At 40.6% G+C, this 23,336-nt stretch overlaps 2 protein-coding genes across 8 annotated transcripts in view; one reads left to right on the forward strand and one right to left on the reverse strand.

Annotated features, from left to right (window-relative positions):
- The window catches only part of CTNNA2 (catenin alpha 2), a 1,198,185-nt gene that overhangs the window by 490,635 nt on the left and 684,214 nt on the right, over positions 1-23,336 (reverse strand). The window lies entirely within an intron of this gene.
- Positions 237-1,102, forward strand: LOC101138893 (RNA-binding protein 7-like). Its single transcript, XM_055378931.2, has one exon. It carries the CDS (start codon positions 375-377, stop codon positions 975-977), a length of 603 nt encoding a protein of 200 aa, XP_055234906.1. The 5' UTR covers positions 237-374; the 3' UTR covers positions 978-1,102.

A 23,336-nucleotide genomic window follows, 5' to 3' on the forward strand; every position in this document is an offset into this window, starting at 1 on the left:
TGATAAAAAGAAAATCTCCAAACACCTGAAAACTAAACAACACACTTCTTAATTTATGGATCAAAGAGAAAATCTCAAGAGAAATCTCCTGTCCCAGCAATATATCATTTATATATATATAAAATGACCAAGTGGAGTTTATATCAAGGATACAAGGCTGGCTTAATATTTGAAAATCAATCAATATAATCTACTATAATAAGAAGCTAGTTCTTTGTGGGCAACCTTGAAACGAAAGTGACCGAGGAGCTCCTTTTCGAGCTTTTCCACCAGGCTGGGCCAGTAATAAAGGTGAAATTCCAAAAGATAAGGATGGTAAACCAAAGCAGTTTGCGTTTGTGAATTTCAAACATGAAGTATCTGTTCCTTATGCAATGAATCTACTTAATGGAATCAAACTTTACGGAAGGCCTATCAAAATTCAATTTAGATCAGGAAGTAGTCATGCCTCGCAAGATGTCAGTTTGCCATATCCCCAACATCATGTTGGAAATTCAAGCCCTACCTCCACATCTCCTAGCAGGTACGAAAGGACTAGGGATAACATGACTTCATCAGCACAGATAATTCAGAGATCTTTCTCTTCTCCAGAAAATTTTCAGAGACAAGCAGTGATGAACAGTGCTTTGAGACAAATGTCATATGGTGGAAAATTTGGTTCTTCACCTCTGGATCAATCAGGATTCTCACCATCAGTTCAATCACACAGTCATAGTTTTAATCAGTCTTCAAGCTCCCAGTGGTGCCAAGGTACACCATCATCACAGCGTAAAGTCAGAATGAATTCTCATCCCTACCTAGCAGATAGACATTATAGCCGGGAACAGCGTTGCACTGATCATGGGTCTGACCATCATTACAGAGGAAAGAGAGATGATTTCTTCTATGAAGATAGGAATCATGATGGCTGGAGCCATGACTATGATAACAGAAGAGACAGTAGCAGAGATGGAAAATGGCGCTCATCTCGACACTAACACATGTTAAAAGGACATTGTTTTTATAGGGTCATTTTAGGCCCTTTGACTATGTTGATATGGAAATATTTTGTTGAAAAACTGTACAGAGCAGCTTTACAAGTTGTCACATTTCTTTATACATTTTTTTAAAGCTACAGTTTAATACAAAATGAATTGTGGTTTTATTACATCAATAACCTTTCACCTCAGGGTTTTATGAAGAGGAAAGGGTTTTATGCAAAAGAAAGTGCTACAATTCCTAATCATTTTAGACACTTTAGGAGGGGGTGAAGTTGTATGATAAAGCAGATATTTTAATTATTTGTTATCTTTTTGTATTGCAAGAAATTTCTTGCTAGTGAATCAAGAAAACATCCAGGTTGACAGACTAAAATGGCTACTGGTATTTTAGTTAATTCAAAAATGAAACTTTTCAGTGATTCACTTTACTAACATTCTATTTGAGAAGGCTTATTGGTAAAGTTTGGGGATAAAGACATTGCTTATCTTCTTATATAATTTAGGTATAAATTCTGTGACATGCTCTTGAGCTTTACCCTAATTGAACATACATGTGTAGATCTACACATACTGTTTCATTCTAAAATTTAGACATTGTTCATTAAACCACATTTGAGGTATAAGTCACTCAGGAAGTTAAAATATCTCTACACGTATATTTTTACATTAAAAATACAGTGTTAGCATAAATCTCCTTTTCAGGAAGAACAAAAATGTCAGTGCATAGTTAGATAAAATGGCAAAATGTTTTACTGAAAGCATACTTTTCTGGAAAAAAGATTCATGAAGCCTTTAAGTGCTACTTCTGTCAGTCAAACGTTAAAAACTTTAACATTTTCAAAGTGCCCAGAATGTGTACAAAGACACATGTAATGGAGACTGTACAGGTTGTTTTTTTGTTTGAACCTTTGAAAGAATTTAATCTTAACGTTTTCTAATTTTAAAATTTTAAAATCTTGTTTAACAAAAACTTGTATTAAGATACTGTTTTCATTTCATTACAGAATTGTTTATAAAAGTTCATTTGTTGAAAAATAAGGATCCTTTTTAATACCACAGCGTTTGTACTGTTCCTTTTTAATATACTGAAAATATAAAATAATAATAATAATGATAAGCTAAGGGCTGGGCGCAGGGGCTCACGCCTGTAATCCCAGCACTTTGGGAGGCTGAGGCGGGTGAATCACATGAAATTAGGAGTTTGAGACTAGCCTGGCCAACATGGCGAAACCCTGTCTCTACTACTAAAAGTACAAAAATTAGCTGGGTGTGGTGGCATGCGCCTGTAATTCCAGCTACTCCAGGAGGCAGGGAGGTTTCAGTGAGCCAAGATCACATCACTGCACTGCAGTCTTTGTGACAGAGAGAGAGACTCTGTCTCAAGAAAAAAGCTAAAGGAGAAAATTCACACAATGATATCAATTGATGCAGAAAAAGCAATTGGCAAACGTCAATGACCACTCATGATTAAAAAATAAACTCTCTGAAGAATATGAATAGAGGGGAACATTTTCAACCTGATATAATGTATCTACCAAAAAAAAAACTATAGCCAACATTATAGTTAATGCTGAAAGATTGAATGATTTTCCCATAAGATTGGAAACCAAGGATGTCTATTCTTCTCTCCACTTTTATTCAACATAGTGTTCTAGCCAGTTCAATAAGGCAAGAAAAGGAAATAAAAGGCATAGCGATTGAAAAAGAAAAAACAATGTATTGCAGATGATATGACTGTCTACCTAGAAAAATCTAAAGTATCTACAAAAACTCCTAGAACTCATAAGGGAGTTCAGCAAGGTTGCAGGATACAATATACATGAAACATAATTCTATTTCTTATGCTAGTAATAAACAGCTGACATGGAAATTAAAAATATAACACCATTTACAATCACTCAAAAAAGAACACATTTAGATGTAAATCCAATAAAACATATACAGAATTTGTTGGCTGAAAACTATGCAATGATGATAAAAGGAATTAAACACCTATTGAGAGACATACTGTGTTCACTGGTTGGAAGATTCAAGGTAATAAAGACATCAATTCTACCCAAATTGATATACAGGTTAACACGATTTCTAGCAAAATCCAAGCAAAACTTTTGTACATATAAATAACATTATTCTAAAATGTATATGAGAAGGCAAAGGAACTAGGATACTGAAAAGAATTTTAAAAAAGAAGATTAAAGAGGGAAGAATCTATTTAACTCAATATTGAGATTTATTTTATAGTTACAGTAATCAAGACTGTCATATTGGTGGAAAAATCAACACATAGTACAATGGAACAGAGGACCCAGAAATGGACACATTTTTGACAAAAGTACAAAATCAACCAAATGGGGAAGAGGTAGCTTTTTACACAAATGGTGCTAGAGCAATTGGATCTCCATAGGTAAAAAAGTGAAGCCTGACCTACATTTTACATCTTACATAAAATTAACACAAAATAGATCACAGCTCAAATGCAAAATGGAAAAATGTAAAACTTTTAGAAAAAAATAGGAAAATATTTTTAGGATCTAGGACTAGGAAAGGAGTTCTTAGACTTGACACCAAAAACACAATCTATGAGAGGAAATGTACATAAATTGAACTTCAAAACTGAAAACTTTTGCTCTGTGAAAGGTCCTGTTAAGAGGATTAAAAAAGAAGTTATGGGCCAGGCACAGTGGCTCACACCTGTAATCCCAGCACTTTGGGAGGCTGAGGCAGGCGGATCACTTGAGGTCAGGAGTTCGAGACCAGCCTGACCAACATGGTGAAATCCCATCTCTACTAAAAATACAAAAATTAGCCCTGGTGGTGCATGCCTGTAATCCCAGCTACTTGGGAGGCTGAGGCAGGAGGAATTAGAAATGGACAAAAGATATGAAGGGACATTCCAACCAAGGAGATATATGGTTAGCACAAGAAAATATATTCAACATCATTAGTCATTAGGAAAACACAAAATAAAACTACACTGAGATATCACTGTATACCTATCAGAATGGCTAATTTTTGTTTAAGTTGTGAAAACACCAAATGCTGGTGAGAATTCAGAGAAACAGGATGACTTCATACATTGTGATGAGAATGTAAAATGTTACAGCTAATCTGGAAGGCAATCTGGCAATTTCTTAAAAAACTAAACAACGTGTGGTGGCAGAGGATATAGGGAACATATCTGTACCTTCTTCTCAATTTTGCTGTGAACCTGAAATTTTGCTCTAAAAAATAAAGTTCATTTAAAAACAAACAAAAAAAACTAAAAACTAAACATGCAAATTGTGCTTCTGGGCATTTATCCCAGAGAAATGAAGTCTTGTGTTCACACAAAAACTAGATACACATATTTTTCGTGGCTTTACTCATAATAACCCAAACCTGGAAACAACCCACATGTCCTTCAATGGGTGAATGGTCCAACTGAACAACCTGCATGAATCTCCAGAGAATAATGATAAGTAAGGAATCCCAATCCCCAAATGTCACGGACTGTATGGTTCCATTTGTATGACATTCTTTTTTTTTTTTTTTTTTTTTGAGACAGAGTCTCACTCTGTCACCCAGGCTAGAGTGCAGTGGCGCGATCTCGGCTCACTGCAAGCTCCGCCTTCCAGGTTCACGCCATTCTCCTGCCTCAACCTCCCAAGTAGCTGGGACTACAGGCACCCGCCACCATGCCTGGCTAATTTTTTGTATTTTCAGTAGAGACAGGGTTTCACCATGTTAGCCAGGATGGTCTAGATCTCCTGACCTCGTGATCTGCCTGCCTCAGCCTCCCAAAGTGTTGGGATTACAGGCGTAAGCCACCATGCCCGGCCTGTATGACATTCTTAAAACAACAAAACTATAGCAATGGAGAACAGACTAGTGTTGTCAAGGGTTAAGGAGGGGATGAGGCTGGCAGGGAAGTGGGTGTTGCTATTGAAGAGCAACATGAGTGATACTTGTAGTGATAGACATAGTCTGTATCTCACTGTATCAATGACAACATCTTGGTTGGGATATTGTACCACAGTTTTACAAGATGTTACCATTGTGTGAAACGAGGGAAAGAGCATACAGGTCTCTTTGTATTATTTATGACATGTGAAATGCATGTGAATAGATGATTATCTCAAGATTTTTCTGTTAAAATGTATGAGACAGTACATGGTATTTCAAAACTCTTTAAGGGGGTGTGTTTGAGTCAAAATGCTTGAAGACCACTGATCCAGAAGATTGATGGACAGAGGCCAAGAAGGAACACAGAACTCGGGGCAACCTTGCTCTCTGATGATCTCTTTGGTTCATAATTAATCGGGTGGAAGAGGCTATTTCTGACATTTGCATTCAATAGCACCACACTGAAGTGATGCAGGGTGACGAGGTTGAGTTTTTTAAAAATTAAGTTGCTTTTTACCTAATTGATCAGTTTCATATTCGAAATCTCATGAGAGGCTCAGCAAGCTATATAGTATACAAATAAAAACAATATGATGACAAAAGAGCTTGAATTTCCATGAATGGGAAAGGGAATTGTTAAATTTCCTGCCAGTCTGTATGCTTGATCTTTGATTGGGGAGTGCTGCCCCCAGCTGAGGCAAGCACAACCTCTACTCATCACCTTTTGCAGTTGCAGAACTGAAGTGTGGAACACCAGTAAACTGCAGGAATTGGCACCTGTGACACAAATGTGTCAAGGAAGAGCACATGTCACAGACATACCATACCTTTTAAACATGTCTGTTTTTTCTCTGTGGTTGCATTAAACATTCTCAGACACAGCAAGTGTTAGCAAATTAGAATAACTACCTTCCCTTGACCTAATTCTGACAGTGTACACAGCACCAGAACAGCTGAGAAAAAAAAAATAGAAATCATTCATTTGCCCAAGTTCCACTTGATACGGTTTTGATAAACAAAAAAATGGTCACGAATCTTCACTCAACTGATGATCAGATCTGATGCAACACATACACACATCTAACAGGCAGTCAATTGGGATTTTTCCAGTTGTCGTGCACTCATGTTAAAGGCCCAGTGTTGAGAATAAAGGAACTAAATTCCCCTTGAAGTTCAGGGTCCCGTAGGACCCATGAGATAGCTCCATTCCTGCTGGGCTTACTGAGAATTGTCAAGGAACCCTTTCTCACACCAACCACGCCCCCGCTTTCCTGTTCAATATAAATGACAGAGTGGTGAGAAAGGTAGGAGCATTTTTGGAAACTGTAGTCTCTATTAAATGCATTTTTGCCTCATTCATCCCCTCTTATGGAGGATGAAAGAACATATTTTTCTACCCTGAGATGAAGAGGATAACCTGAAAAGACTAAGGAAGTTTGCAACAAGGAAAGAAAAGAGAATGTTTACATTCTATTCCTCTTTGCAGTGTATATCTTAGCCAGTGAACTATCTGATCTGTCCAATACCACCAGAGTGAGAAAACCAGAAATAGGGACAGAAAGTCTCATGGAGAGGGGTAGAGCAAGAAGTACCAGTTTTCCTTCTCCCTTCTTTTGAGTTCCTCATTTTGGATAAGATAAAACATCAGATGTTGCTTGGATTTAAAGGTCTGAGAAGGTAAATTTCGGGGCCTCTGTATTTCTAATACAACTCAAGTTTGAGGGTTAAGAGAAAGTAAGTATGGTTCTGCCAACTGAAGGATGTGGCCAAAGGGATCACCACAACTAGGCAGCTGTTCACAGATGTGCCCCTCATCAGCAATGCGTGTGTTACCCACCATCTGTCTGTGCTGAGTCTGCAGATAGTGAGGCTGAAGAGCAGTCATGGCTAATGAGGAGTGAAGCTCAGCCATGTCAAGTGAGGAGACTCTAATCTATTCCTTCTCAATTTCTCTAGTCCACTAGCACCAGAATTAAAAGGGGACATGATGTGTGAGCACCAAACCAACCTACCTTTTTCTCCTTTCTCCTAAGCCTAGATTGCTACATGGAGCACCTGCCCAGGCACCGAAGAGAGATTACCAGCTATAAGGAAAGTGAACCTTAGAAATCCAAATTTGTATTTGTAAGTAAATGCATACAACTGAAAAATGATAGATTCTCAGCAAATTTTAAGAGAGCTACTTGCAAAGTAGGAAAGAAGATTCATCATACCAAGTTCTGGGCAGTTATTAGAAACCATAAAACGATCATATTTCTAACGTGAGGACTTGAACATCTTCAAGTATGTTGGTGGTACAAAGTGTGTAGCGGATGGGATTCACAGTGAATTTCAAATGATTGGCTAGAGTTGGAAGATTAGCCAAAGTCTCTTCTGGAGTAAGAGGCAAATCATCAAGAGGAATGGCTCCCCAGAGGATATATATGTTGGGGTTGGGTTCACAGCCTTATAACTCAAAATGTGATCCAGGACCAATAGCATCCACATCACCTTGGAGCTTGTTACAAATGTAGAATCTCAGTCTCACCCTACAACCTACTGAATCAGAATCTGCATTTACAAAAGCCCCAGGTGATTCATATGCATGCTAATATCTGGGCAATAGTGGCCTAGAGCAATGGATAACAGAAGGCCTCAGGCAGACATGGATGCTGAAAGTTCCAGAAGCCCAAGGTGAATCATCTCTACTTCACATCTGAGAACTGCTTTGAGGAAATAGTTGATGTGAATACAATGTCTGGCAAACCATGGATTTGAATGTGAGCAGACAGAAAAAATGCCAATAGAATTTTAATTTTGAGAGGGTCAAAATAGCCCAAGGGAACACAGCTACAGCAGAAGAGTAGATGAAAAAGACACAAAGGAACAAGAGGAAGGTGTCACACAGTTGCAATAAAGGCAGCTCAAGGCTTGCCAATCTGCCTCAGCTCTCCCTGATATCCCATTTTCTGAACCAACTTCCATTGAGTTTGATTTCGGTACTCTACGGGTCAGCATTAAAAAAGAAAAGCAGAAAAGGAAAGAAAACGAAGAAGTCACTGGGAAGCAAGTAATTGGGGAGGGAGGTGGGAAGGAAATGAAGGACTACCAAGATATGAAGTAGATGATTTTGTGGCAGAAACAGTGTTCCTCATTAATTACTCCATTTGTTTTCCTGTATTTCCCAGCCTTAACTGAAGTTAGGCTTGATCATGTGGTGAGTTGTACGCAACAAATTATAAGCAAAAGCGACTTACATTCTTTCTGATATTAAAGAGCTGGAGAACTATCACTCTTGCTTTCAGCCACAGTGACTGGAAAAGTTTTACTTCAGCAGTCCTCAAACTGTGATCCAAGGACCCCTGAGCTTTCTTAAGACCATTATAGGGGTCCAAGAGATTGTTTCTTTTCTAATCACATTTCTGTGAAAGCCTAGGTTTTCTCTTCAAGCAAAAAAGCATGTGGCAATAGATTAAATGCAGAAGCAGATATGGGAATCCAGCTGTCCTTAACTAAGCTAGACATTAAAGAGACCAGGAAACGCAAAATAGAGTCGTTCTTTTGTTTTGTTTTGGAAAATATGGTCATTTTCCATGAAGTGTTATTTATCTCAACATGTATTGGCTATATACTTACTTTTAAATGAGTAAATAAATATTTTAAATCTCAGTTTTAGTGCATAATACAGTAAATATCTATAGTTATAAATCATATGAACAAATGTCTTCTATATATTTTTTAAGAATGTAAAGGAATTTAGGAAATTAAAAAGTTTGAGAATGGCTGTTATTAAAGGTGGAGGCTCCACCAGCCTGGAGATCTGGGCTGATAAGTGGAGGAGACACACAGGACTCATCCCTGCAGCTGCTTCTACTCAGCAGGTATTAGGAGAAATAACTCTGTGTTATTAAGCCACTGGGATGGGGATTAGGTAGTTTCTCAGCACAATCTTGTCCACCCTGACAAACACAAAATACCCATACAGGCCTAGAACACTTTATGAGGCCAAAAGACCTAATAGAGTATGACTTTCTGTCCCTAAGAAAATTGCCTTAATGTCACATGTTTTCAGGCTCCCTACCCCTCGTAATCATATTCAATACAAAGAATATATTTCTTAGCTCGGTTTATTCCTGGAACTTAGCTCCCGGCATGGTGGAAACCCACACCGTGATAAGCTATCTCCCCGGTAGCAGTAGCTCTTCAAAAAACATCATCTCATTTTTCAGGGCACCACCTGAAAATATCTCTTCTAATTAAACCAACGGGCGATTCACCTTTCTAACAGCTAGAGGCCCTTCTGAGATGCCATTTTATATCTTTCTAAAATACCAACAGGAAAAAAAATGCTTCATAGCCAAAAAGCCATGAGCCTTCTCTAGGGAAAAATAATCAAATCACATAAACTGCAGAACTAAATGTGGGTGGCAGTGCCTAAATAATAATTATAATGGCAAATTTCAGGTCATAGCTAATATTTATTAAGTACTAATGTTGTATCAGCTACAATTCTATTACATAGGTCTTTCTTTGTTTACAGTTTTCTAACAAGTCTATGGGACAGACACTAGTATTTTCTCCTTGTAATAGATATGAAAACTGAAGCCCAGAGAGGGTGAGTAACTTGTCCAAGGTTGCGGAGTTTGGAAGTGGTGAGTCAGGAAGAAAATTTGTGTTCTTATTACACTATATTCACTCTCATATTTCAGGGACAACCATGTAATTTGAATGTAATAATACTACTATTCATTCCTCCAATGCTCTGTACATCTCAATCAACTTCACAAAATGATTCAAAGTTTTCCCTCCAGAAGCAGAAGGGAGGCAGCTGCTGGTTTTTGTTGTTGTTGAATATTGTTGTTGTTGTTGTTGGTTTTAATTAGCTATATCATTCTCCATGCTCCCAACATCATCTGCTCTTTCTACCCTTGCTATAAAGCCTCATCTATGTGGTGCTTGTACTAATTAGCTAATCTATAGGAATGGAGGTCAGGAAAAGAAGGAGCAGTGAGGAAGAAGAGGGAGCTGATCTGATGCGAAGAGAAAACAGGCGGTTATTATTTCCAGGAAAAGCCAGATCCTTCCTTTCAAATGAGGCCAACGCCTGGCATAATCTCTACTACTTTTTAAGATCCACTGGGTGCATTTTTGTCAGTGTGAGGCATTAGGTTTCCTGGAAGGGTAACATACCAGGAGGGATTAGTTTAACCTAATTAAAACCACTGAGCATCTTCTTTCTTAGCTCTGAAGTAATGGCACTCAGGCAAGGCAGGATGACAAATACTGAGAAACGGCAAGACCATAGGCTGCTCCCAGGATGAAAAGACCCTTCAGTAAGCCCCTGGAGACACTAATAGATGGAAACAATGGCACCTGCAGCCTTGGGTATGAGCATCCTTAGCATGGACACTGAAGCAGAGGAGAGGTGCCTTTCCTGGCACAAGCATCAGTGGCAATGCTTTCCATGGCACCAGTGACCTGGATGCTAAATCTGGCACCAGATGGTGCTGCAAATTTCACCACGGTGTTCTGCGGGAGCAGGAAGAAAAAGTCAGAGATCCATGTAGTTGTCAATATGGCTGATTTTACAAACACAACTTAGATCCTCTAAGGACTTCTATAGTTATTTGGGAAGAATATAAAAGGCTGAAGTTCTTGAAGGGAAGGTGCAGCAAAATAAAGGTAAATCCAGTTATTTTGGGTTTATTGTTACCCAAATCTTAACAATCATGTCCAAAGACTTCTGAACTCTCGCAGGAGAGGAGCTAAGGCCTAAGTTGTGGCTTGCACACATACAAATTTCCCATGTACCTGTCCACATCACCAATATTTAATGAACAACAGAACATATTTGTGTTAGTGAGAAAATTTCTCTCAATCTTTTTTTTTTTTAAGTACAATAAAGGCAAGGTGGTGACATTATGTTCATTTCCATCTCTTTGATTTCTCTTGTCCCTTTTTTGGTAACTTTTGATGTGCTGACTGGGTGGAGTTGCTGGAGAATATTAAGCACTTTGTTCCTAGTCATTTGGAGCTTTTAATAATAAAAAAATGTTCTGAATGAAAAACGAACAAACTTCTCATCAAACATTTATGGAATCCTACAGCTTGGCATCAGAGTGCATGCTTGGAGGTTAATGTGATTATAATGAGAACTAACCCCTGCTCTGAAAAACTTGTAGTAGTGACTCCAGATACAGAGAACACACATACACACATAAGCACACATGCACAGTCTCACACAGGGAATGTCATGGAATAAAAAAAAAAAAACATCAAGTGGCATTGGTGGTTCTCCGGGATCTGCCACAAGCCTATACCACCTGCCCTATTCCATCCACTTACAGGTTCTGGGTCTCCACTGAAAAGACTCACAGATGCTGAAGTGTTGAAAGGATATTGGGATCAAGTATTCTTAACTGAATCGTATGAAACCACAGTCTAGAAAGATGAAACATATATACATATCCCAGTTATCTTTACCAATCACTCACTGCCTTTTATAGTGCTCTGCCCTGTTCCTCTCTCCCCTTTATTGGATAGCCTGCATTTTCCAGGAGGGAGACATACAAGTGGACACAGTGCCATTTGGCCTAGGCCCCTGAACCCTTGCCTGATGCCCATGGCAATGCAGCAACAAGACAGCAGGGGGGAAGCAAAGCTGCAGTGCCGGCAGCATCTGTAATTTTGGCGATGGCAGCAGAAATGTTGGTGGAAGCAGCAGGAGGATGAAAAGAGTGGGGCTGGCAGCAGAAGAGACAGCACTGGCAGCAGCAGCTGGACCCCAGACATCAGGCATGGCAACCCTTGCCAGAAACATTGGGTAGTGCCAGCCATTACACAGAAATCGGGACCAGTAGGAACCATGAGGACTTTGGTGATGCTCAGCTAACAGTGGTGGAACCTGTCATGGATGCTGGTGGCACGGCTATGTGGGCTTATGGTGAGAAGGAGCAAGAAGGAATAAGACAATGGCAGAGATCCTGTACTGCCAAGTCAAGTGCTTTCTAAAAAATACGTGTTAGAAACACTAGGGGATGCTCAGAGCAATCTGGGAAGAAATGTGTGGGGTGCCATTAGAGTCCTGAAAGTGCTGTGTGAGTAAAGGCTATGTTGTGGCTCTTATGGTATATTTCACAATCATTGTACAGCTATGGAAATCAAGCCTCAAAGAGAAGCAATAGCTTGTCATTAGTGTTAGAACTCCTCATCAAAGGACTCTACACTCCACACTAGACTGTAGCTCAAGAGAAACTGTGCCTATTCACTTGGGAGAACTAAACTCCATTTCTAGTTGGTTCGGTATGAAATTGAATCCAGATAAGACAGAAGGAAAAATCTGAATATCACTGTCCCAGGGAAGGAAAGGCAGTGTGTTGGCTTGGAGGGGAAATATAAATAAAGCAAATAGGAAGGAAACATAGGCTTCTGAGCTGCTTGAAGGCACAGAGCCTGGGAGGAAACTGCCCAGCAATGAGGCCTGGAGAGTGGGGCATAAAAGGGAATGGGGAGATTAAAGTAGGCTTACAGAGAAATGCCCCTGCCTACTTCTTCATTTTTGCCCAGGGATGGCCCTCTGTGGATTCTAGACAGCTAACCTCGTGGGCAACAGGCTGAGCTTTCAACTTCACCTGAGGAGAAAGTGATGGGAGACTGGTTCCCTTTCCACATCCAGCAGCTTACCTGCCCATGCCCTTCCCTCACATTAAAAAACAAATGGTTCCATGATCTGCCTGAAAATAAAAGGGTGATATATTTTTCCAAGTTGAAAAAAGTGTACTGTGTCAGTGTAAATATCCATTTTCAGAAACCACACGGGGAAAACAGGTGAAGTTTTTGTTCTAGCATTGCGTACTTCTGTAAGTAGGCAATTACAGGGAATAGTGCTCTGAACCAACACCAGTGTTTATTTAAATACATTAATCATACTGTGTGGTTTTTCTCCCCAAATGGTCCCCTGAGAGACTGTAAGCCCTTCTCCAAATCACATGTGTTCCAAAATCTAAAAATCCTCAAAGTTGTAGCTTGGAATTGAAAACATGAAAAACAGGCTTTACATCCCCTAAAGAATGCAAATTCTTTGGTGTGGTATTCCAGGCTTTTCCCAGTCTGACCCCAGTGATCTGCCCCAGAAGCCTCAGTTTCCATCACTTTTTGAGTGGGAGGATGTGAGACCAAAGTGTCGCAAGTGAGCGGCATGCAAGGTCCTCAAGGCTGAAGAAGAGAGATGGGGCCAGTGAGACTGAGACCCTGTGGCCAGGGAGCTAAAGTCAGGGTCCCTGAGAGGATGTAAAGTTTGAGATGGAATTGTGAAGTCAGAAAGAGGAGCCTCAGAGGAGGTAATGAGTAGAGAAGACAGAGAGAGAGAGAGACTCTGGGCTCACAGATGGCAAAATGCCAAGCTGTAAAATCCAAATGAAAGCACCACCACAGCAATCTCAGTGGTGGCAGCAGTAATGCAGGCGTGACCATCTCAGAAAAAGATTTTCCACAGTGTGGCAACAAATCACTTGACCATACTAATCAGACCCTGAGAAGATGTGCAGAGGGCCTCTGGAGCCTGGGGATGACCAGCACAAGACCCAAGAAGCCAACAGATACAGGTGGAGGTGCAGGAGATAATGAACAGGCCTAGGGTGGATGCTTTGGCGTTCACTCTTCATTCTTCAGGCATGTGTTTTTTGTGTTTAAACAAGATCTTGAATGTGGCTTAAAATTGTAACTAAACATTTGCATCTTGGGTCATTGTCTAATAAACTTTCAGAAAGTGAATACTCTGTGTGTGTGTGTGTGTGTGTGTGTGTGTGTGTGTGTGTGTGTGTGTGTGATCCATTCTAATCGAGCATTCCCTGAATCTAGAGTTGAAGATCTTCTTTAAGAAACCTAATCAACATGACTTGGAAAGGAACTAGCAGTTGGAAATTCCAGTGTCTACACTGGCAATCTCCTTAGTTAATGCTGCTAGGCCTACAGTTATGTAAGTATGCTACACAAATGGTGCATATTAAGGGGTATTTCCATGGCCTAATGCCCGGAGCACTACAAGGGCTGGGGACATATTATTAGAAAAGCCCTGACATAGAGAAAGAAGAAACTGTAATTGGCTGTAGTAGTGAACAGAGAAGGTGACATTTGGGCTGAGCCCTGTTAAATGGATATGATGTGTGTGTGCGCATGTGTATGTACACGTCCATCTATAGAGAAATATCTTGGAGTGTGAACAGTACATTTTCTAGAGGTAGCGTTTCTACAGACTTCTCATAACAGGATCAAAAACATGTATTTTATAAGTCATCCCAGAACTTTGGGAAGCTGAGTGGAAAGGATTGTTTGAGGCCAGGAGTTCAAGACCAGCCTGCGCAACAAAGTAAAAGACCCTGTCTCTACAAAAAACACTTTTAAAAATTAGCTGGATACACTGGCATGCACCTGTAGTCACAGCCACTCAGGAGGCTGAGTCAGGAGAATTCCTTAAGCTCAAGCATTTGAAGCTGCAGTGAGCTATGATCAAATCATGCCACTGCACTCCAGCCTGGATGATAGAGCAATAACTTGTCTTAAAAAAAAAAAAAAAGAAATATAACAAAATAAGTCAGAAGGTTGAAGCTTTTCTGAGTTTGGTTTTTTTAATTTGGTAAATTCCAGTTTGGTCAGCAGTGCTAATGATACATCAGGTGAAAGAGATTTCCATCCACTGAACAGAGGAGTGGAGCACACAAGGCAGCAATAAAGAAGAGGATCTGCAGCCTGAAGTTGATTTAGGGCACAGAGGAGTCCAGTGGTTCAACCTTCTCTTCTCATCCAGAGATGCTCTTTCCAGTGCCAAGCCTAGGAGGGTTTGGTTTTATTTTGAAGAGGAAGACAGTTTTCCTTATGGAACCTAAGGAAAACTACACTCTATATGGCATACGTTCATAAACTTTCAAAGCCTCAGAGAAATAAAACTGAAATTCAGCAAAGAGCTTGGGAAAACTATGCTCATCCAGAATCAAATCTCATAAAATAAAGGCCTGCAGCTGGGACCGGTGGCCTTGGTGGTAAGGCCCATACTTTGCTTCTGGTGTTGCTCCTCTGCTCTCTCGGGTGCATTGCCCCACAGTGCACATGAGCTCCTGCCTCAGTTTGCCCCTGCAGGCCTAGAGGCCTTTAGGCAGCTATTTGCAAGGATTGGAACATGCCAGCTGGATCAGTGATCATTTAGCCTTTGTATTCTTTGGGATTCTATTGCCCACCTGACTGTTGACTTGCAAATATCCAGTTCCTTGTCTTTCACATGATATGTTTCCCAACTTCCCTGTACTCAGTAGTCTTTGCTGCTGATGCTACTTTTGTAACCCCCTGAATCCAGACAAGACTGGCTAACTTTAAGCCTGTACAGAAAGAAATCTGCCAATGCCTTTAAAAAGAAATCCCCGAACATCTCAAAAGAGACAGATTCTACCAACTAAACTGAAAATAGAGACATTTAGATATTTGCAATGGAGGAAAGAGTGGAGAAAAAAATGAAAGCCTATATTATAAACTGAGCTATGTACATTTACCAAAAAAATTCAAATCCTTGGCTCTAAAAAAATGACATTAAAAAGTTAAGCAGTACTTACTCTTATTTAAAATGTCATTCTTGTTCAGTGTAACTGTTAGACATTTAATACAGACAGATGAGCCACACTGACTCCATGAAGACAAAACTTTCCCCTGTACATCCGCTCTAAAAGCTTTTAAAACCACTCTGTCAGGATCAATTTGATGGCATATCAATTGTGTTTCTCTATGGAACCACAGTACTGCATGTGACAAATGAACGTCATAACAAGATTGGGTGGGTGGGTGCAGGGAGGTAGGGGCTGAGAAGTCCACCCCGTGGTATAACTGACTAACACAAAACACTGCTGATAAAACAGGAGAGGAAATGCATTAGCCTGCTACAAGGGGCTGAGATGGACCATTAAATATTTCATATAAGAAAAGCATATACAGCATCTCAACAGGACTTTGCTGAAATTTAGGGATTCAAAGGCCCCTAAAAGTGATTTACAAGGGGCATTTTGTTGGAAAATCTGACAGGGAGTCCTGTTGGAGTTCATCGTGGGTGGTGAGTGTTTTCTTCTAATCTTGGTGCCCCTCAGCTAGGACCATAGTTCCCAACAACAGCATTTATATCCATTCGCCATTTTTATGTTCAGTCTTTACCGCACACTGATTAACATCCCTGTGATTCAAAAGAGGGCTGTAATCCCAGCACTTTGGGAGGCTGAGTTGGGTGGATCACTTGAGGTCAGGAGTTCAAAACCAGCCTGGCTAACATGGTGAAACCCCAACTGTACTAAAAATACAAAAATTAGGCTGGGCATGGTGGCTCACACCTGTTATCCCAGCACTTTGGGAAGCCAAGGCCGGTGGATCACCTGAAGTCAGGAGTTCAAGACCAGCCTGACCAACATAGTGAAATCCCATCTCTACTAAAAATACAAAAATTAGCCAGGCATGATGGTGTGTGTCTGTAATCCCAGCTACTTGGGAGGCTGAGACAGAAGAATCGCTTGAACCCAGGAGGCGGAGATTGCAGTGAGCTGGGATTGTACCACTGCACTCCAGCCTGGGTGATAGAGGGAGTCTCTATCTCAAAATAAATAAATAAATAAATAAATAAATAAATAAATAAATAAATAAATAAATAAAAAAAATACAAAATACAAAAATTAGCAGGGCGTGGTGGTGGAAACCTGTAATCCCAGTTACTTTGGTGGGAACCTGTAATCCCAGTTACTCGGGAGGCTGAGGCAGGAGAATCACTTGAACCTGGTAGGCAGAGGTTGCAGTGAGCCGAGATTGTGCCACTGCACTCCAGCCTGGGTGACAGAGGGAGACTCTGTCTCAAAAAAAAAAAAAAAAACCAGAGGGGACTTCCTACTTCAAAAAACGATAGTATAAATTGAATCTATAACTAGAAAATGATCAATCTTCTCGGTTAACCAGTTAAAGTGAGAGTTTCGTGGTCCAAATCTAGACTCAAGTAAGAGCAAGAAAGAGTAAGTGGGTAAGTTTTGGGGAATGGTCTATTTCTTCCCCAAAGGCAAGACAATTCATCAAGGATAGAGAAAAAAATGGATGGAGAAGCTAAATTGAAAGCCCATGCCAGGGACAGTCAACTAGGCCATTAGGGACTGGACTTCCTAATCAGCAGAAACTTGGAGAGAGTTCAGAGGGAAGAAATTTTGAGAAGTAACTGTCTTTGTTGTCTATTGAATCGATTGATGAGTAACAATCCAAGAAACAACTGTGGCTTAAAACAAAAAACATCATGTATTTGCTCACAATTCTGCAATTATGGCAGAGCTCGGCAGGGACAGCTAATCTATGCTCCACGTGTTATTGGCTAGGGCTGCAGAACAACTGGAAAATTCAAAATAGTCTCACCTCCATGGCTGCCAGTGAAGGCTCCCTGTTGTTTGAAGAGACAGCTAGGGCTGTCCATTGGAGCACCTCTGTGCTCCTCTGCATGGCTTGAGGTTTTCACAGCATTGCAATGATATTCCAAGAGAAAGTACTGCAAATGGCTGGAAGCAGCCACTGCAGATCTCCTACAGCATGGCCATGGAAGTTACAGAGTATACTCCTGCCACATTCTATGGGTCAAAGCTAGGAGACTCCAGAAGAGGGGAAATAGACTCCACTGCTCAATGGCAGAAGTGGTAAAAATATTACACGAGGCCGGGCGTGGTGGCTCACGCCTGTAATCCCAGCACTTTGGGAGGCCGAGGCGGGCGGATCACGAGGTCAGGAGATCGAGACCATCCTGGCTAACATGGTGAAACCCCGTCTCTACTAAAAATACAAAAAATTAGCCGGGCGTGGTGGCGGGCGCCTGTAGTCCCAGCTACTCAGGAGGCTGAGGCAGGAGAATGGCGTGAATCCGGGAGGCGGAGCTTGCAGTGAGCTGAGATTGCGCCACTGCACTCCAGCCTGGGCGACAGAGCCAGACTCCGTCTCAAAAAAAAAAAAAAAAAAAAAAAAATTACACGAGACATCTTTAGACATCTATAATCCACCCCAGCAACTATGACCAAGTTACCACTGTGTGTGCGGCAAATGGAGAATTTTTAAAAGAAAAATGAAACCTTTTCTGTAAAGTCATATACACATTAGATTGCTGATGATGGATACTATAAACCTTTGTGGGAACCACCCTGAACAGTTCTCTCTGGTAGACTTTGATCTGCTAGGAAAATGCTCCCAGGGCTTCTGAAACAAGATGTCCCAACTTCCAGAATGGCTCATGGTCAAGTGAAGGACACATACCATATTCTTCTTAATCTACCTCACAAAGAGTAGGCACTAATTAAATTCCTGTTAATTGAATCGTGAATTTCCAGACCTCCTGTGTATTCCATATGGAGTAGGCACATGGCAGTTAAATAGAAATGCTTTGGGGAGGCAGCATGGTACTGCAAATGAATAGCTTTTAAAACCCCCAACAGTGGCTAGTGGCTAGTTCTGGAGGTCATGGAGAAAGCTAATCAAAGGGAGAAGGGGAAACAAGCATAACACGCCTGGTAACCAGTGGACTCTCAATAAATATTTGTTGGATGAATGACTGGGGAGAAAAATGCTTTGAGTGTAGATAAGAGGACCCTTCCAGGGAGAATTCAACCCAGAAAATGCCTTTTGCTGCCACCTACAGCCTTGTGGGTCTATAAATACCCTCCCAGCCTGCAGTGGATTTTATATAGATCATTTATTTCAAACAGGGTACAAAGGCTAGTAACTAAGGAGATTTTCTTATGTCAACATGTTATATTGTATGCATTTACAGTTTCAAGATGTTCTTCATTTCTGTATCCATAGCTTCTAGAACAGTGATTGACAGAGAGCAGTGGTTCTCAACCAAGGGTGATTTTGCCTTCCAGAGGATATTTGGCAATGTCTGGAGGCATTTTCGGTTGTGACAGCTGGGGGGAGAGGTGTTACTTGCATCTAGTGGGTAGAGGCGAGGGATGATGCTACACATCCCACAATGCACAGGACAGTCTTCCACAACAAAGAATTACTCAGCCCCAAACGTCAGTTGTGATGAGAGTAACAAACTCTGCCATAGAGTAAGTATTCCATAAATATTTTCAGGATGAGAAATAATGAATGAGAAACAAATGAAGAACAACACTAATGCAGTTAATGAAGATTGTGTGGTTAAGGCCAAATATCTCAGCTCTATTGATCAACTACAGACAGACAAATACAACTGGATTAATAGGAAGTGACTTCGGTGAAAGTGAAAAATAACAATGGACACCAGCTGAAATGAGTGAGGACAAATAAAGAGTAAGAGACAGCTCAGGCCTCTGACAGGGAAACCCCTCAACACCGTCCTCTAAGTGTTCTAGTGATGACTTAGGAAGAAGTGACTGGTGAGCAGCTTCAGAAATATACTGCTGTGAAACTGCCTTATTGATAAGTTGTTGTATTCTTACATTTGTACTTGTTTGTCTTTAGGAATTTAAATAAAACTCATTTCATATTACGGGTTCAGATCTTAACTAATTTTTTTAAATTTTTATAAACTCACAAGTTCTATAGCTTTCTTCGGTATTGTTAAGGAGGAGGCTGTATTTTAACCAGGTGCATCTATGGGGAATCTGTGGTGCCTCTTACAGTTGCATGCTGCCAACTTCTTGCTTAGGACGTAAAATTTTCATTTTCTATGTGGATAGGACTGTAACCCGCTGCACTAACATCACTACTGTCACATTTTGTCTACGTACCTCAAGCTTCCTACTATTTTTATAAGTAAGAAACACTTGCGTTAGAGCTAAAAGATTGCATGGGGCAAAAGTGACAAAAACCTAAAGAGGCAGCATCATCAAATATAAAGAACATAGAGGGTCAGAAGCCTTTTGGACTTAGTCTCATTAATTGGGGGAAAGACCTCTAGCCCCCAAAACTTCGAAATTGTTAATGACAACTATACTAAACATGAGATGTGACTGCTTTAAGTACCCCTGCAGATATATTTTAAAATCTAAATTCTCTCCATCAAAGCAAAATGTGAATTAATGTTTTGACAAGTAAGTTGTCACACTTACTGGGTCTTTGGAACTAATTTTTCCACTCAAGTATTTGGCAAAACAGAACTTCTCACTGCAATTATGTGATCCCTCCCCTGCCCTCCCTCAGGCAGTTTCAAGTTACACTTAGGGCTGCTTTAGCTTTGATGTTTTTGATTTTTTTATTTCTTGCTTCTTTTTGAAAGGAGAATGTAGGAATGTATTTTATGTAATATCGTGAAATCTATCTCCTACTCCAAATTATTCATTCTTGGGGAGGGTCCATGGGTGAGCAAAGGGGAGACTTTGGTGAAAGAGTGTGAAGTTTCAGTTAGGACGAATGACTTCTGGTGGTCTACTGCGCAGCATGGTGATTACAATAAGTAATAATGTACTGCGTGTTTCAAAATAGCTAAAAGAGAGGATTTTAAGTGTTCTCACAAAAAATATGATGAATATTTGAGGTGATAGATACATTGACTAGCTTGATTTGATCATCCCACAATATATGAATGTATCAAAACATTACTTATACTCCATAAATATATTCAATTATGATTTGTCAGTCACAAATATAACACAAAAAAATACACAGAAGTCATTCTGATGTCCTTCAGGAATGTTCACTTTGCTTGTGACTAAATATCAGCGTAAAGTTCTGAGGAAGGCTGTTGGAGGAAGGACACTTGCGCCGTAAGTCAAAGTGCACAGAGAACTTTCACATCCATTCAGCACTGGCACCTAGCATCAAAGACCTGAGCTGCTGGAGAATAAGGCATTGTCAGTGGTAATTAATCTTAATGGGGCACACAAGGGATGATCCAGTGGCCTTTCCTTACTCCATACAAGGTTGTCCAAGAGAGAGAATACAGTCATGGGTCCTTAGTTTCTGTTTCTGGTTAGGCCAGTAAAGCCCCTTTTCATCTCTCTTTTCCACTTATCACTACGAGGCATTGTCAACGGTAGTTAATCTTGATGGGGCACCTGAGGAATGATCCAATGGCCCTTTGTTACTCCATACAAGGTTGTCCAAGGGAAAGAATACAGTCATGGGTCCTTAGTTTCTGTTTCTGGTTAGGCCAGTAAAGCCCCTTTCACATCTCTCTTTTCCACTTAATCACTAGAGACAGAAACTAAAAACCATGGCTTTGGGCTGCTGAAAGCCTAAAACAAACAAAACAAAGCAGAACAACAACAAAATAAGGTGGGTTGGACAAGCTTGTATGGCCTCATTGCTCATATGCATTGTGGAAGTTTGGGAAAATATCTCAGCTACACACAGGGTATTTCAGAGACTTGCAACTGAGAAACTGAATGTTCCATCTCCAGATAGCCAGCTTCATTATGTCTTCTTTCCTTCACTCCATTTTCTGCTTTCTTCATCTGTTAACAGTTCTTCTTGCTCCTCATTTTAGGGCTTCCAAGACATCCTCAAATACTCTCTTGCTGGTGTTATCAAACCAAGCTGGGGTCTGCTCACTCAGTGCGGCAAAGCCAAACACTGACATAGGGACTGCAGTGAGAGAAAGTGAGGCATTTATGGCAAGGCACCAAGCAAGAAGAGGTGAGCAGCTAACGCTGAAGACTCAAACTTCCCAATGACTTACAGGTAAGGGTTTTTAAAGGTGGGGAGGCAGACATTACAGGCAAAGTCATAAGTCAAATACATGAAGGATAGGCATTGGTTTGACCTAAAAAAGTGGGATATCTTGAGGCAGGGGCTCATAAGTCACAGGTGCATCCAAAATTTTTCTAATTTGCAATTGGTTTAGGAGGCGAAGCTTTCTCTAAAAGCTTGGGATCAGCAGAATATTACATCTGACCTCCAGGCCCCTCAGGAAGAAATTCAGAACAAAGAACAGCAGTCAGAATTCAGTCCTCAGTTCCTCTTTATCTGAGGTCTATGTGCCAGCGGATCCATTTGGTGGGGATCTGGATTTCTGAAAAACAACTCAGGGACATATGTTAAGACGTTATCTTTAGAGTGAGACCCTGTCTCAAAAAAAAAAAAAATGCTATCTTTAGTTCCTGTAGAGAACCAAACATCCCATGATTCTTTCTGGGATACTGTTTTAAGCTACTATTACCTTCTTGCTTGTCAAGTTGCTCATTCACTTCTCAGGGCTAGCTAGATGCCTGAAATTTCCCATGAATAACTCAAGATTTTCCTTTATTTCCATGCTTTGGGCCTTGCAGACCCCTAAGAGCGATCCCTGCTCCATCTCACTGGTGGAACTCAGCCTACAGAAATTGCCCTTCATGGTGGTTTATGTTGTCTGCCCCAATCCTACAGTCACCTCACTTGGGCTTGCTCTTTCTGTAAGATGAGGCTGGCAAGAGGCAGAGCTCACAGGGTTGGAGGGGGTGGATATTTATCTTTGGTGGTTTTCTTTCTCCCTTTAATGTTTCTCCCTCCCTCACAATATGCCCCAAGTTTTCCCCAGTTTGTGGATTATCTTAGCCTTCCACCTTCCTTTGAACCTTACTGCTGTTAAACCTCATCCTCTGCTTGGTAAGTCTGTTTATAGCTAATATAAGAGGGCTCTGAAAATTCCTTCAAGGAAACTGTGTTACATGTTGAATTGTGGCCTCTGCGAGACAAAGACTAATATTTATTTGAGGGCTTTCTTTCTTGGTGAGGATGTCAGAAAGGGAGAGCTCTAGATAGCCATCCCTGAGTGACTCACCACCCTTCTCAAATATGTCCATCCTTCCTGAGGCAGCCTCCTGCCTGTGGAGCGGTTCTAAGCAGAAGCACAGAGAAATACATACACTGGTATTCTACATTCTAAAACAGTAACAAAGGAGGGCTGAGTAAAATAAATAAATAAATACATACATTTTAAAAAAGGAGGGAGCCCAGACTGGCAGTTTCAAGGATGCAAATTGCATTGCAAAATCAAACTGAATCATGAAGCATTTGGGCCGGTGCACTGTTTACTTCCATCTGTTTGCAGACACATTTGTGCCTGGGATTTGGGAGCCCTTTGTATCAATCATCTGACAAGGGTCCCTATAACCTTAATCTACTCGAAATCAGTTTGGGATGGATATGATGGGGTTTCTGTGCTTTTGCTGGGATTGGGAGAAATAAAATATGCAATTTAAGTGGAAGCAAAGAAATTTAAAGAGGATTTTCTTTTGCTTGGGTCAATCCTTGTTAAAAGGGAGGTGGATGTGTTTTCCTTGTGTTGGATGGCATGAGATTATGTGAATGTTTTGATTTATTAAAATGAACTACAAGGTTTTTCACAGGAATGACAGATATTTATGACTGCATGTAATTATAAACTCCTGACCTCCTGGTGGGGTTGGAGCATCTGTTTCAAATGTGGGACATACAAGCACCTCTCACATGAGAAATTAGGGATGGGTGGGAAGGGATGGGACACAGCTTCTGTCACCATGGACTTAAGACCATGTTGGATCCAAAAGGTGGCCTGAAACCCTGAAG

This window comes from Gorilla gorilla, chromosome 12 (genome assembly GCF_029281585.2).
Source record: "Gorilla gorilla gorilla isolate KB3781 chromosome 12, NHGRI_mGorGor1-v2.1_pri, whole genome shotgun sequence".
Classification (NCBI taxonomy): domain Eukaryota; kingdom Metazoa; phylum Chordata; class Mammalia; order Primates; family Hominidae; genus Gorilla; species Gorilla gorilla.

Excerpts from the sequence above, each read along its gene's own strand:
- LOC101138893 (XM_055378931.2), top strand. The coding sequence starts at position 375 with ATGAATCTACTTAATGGAATCAAACTTTACGGAAGGCCTATCAAAATT.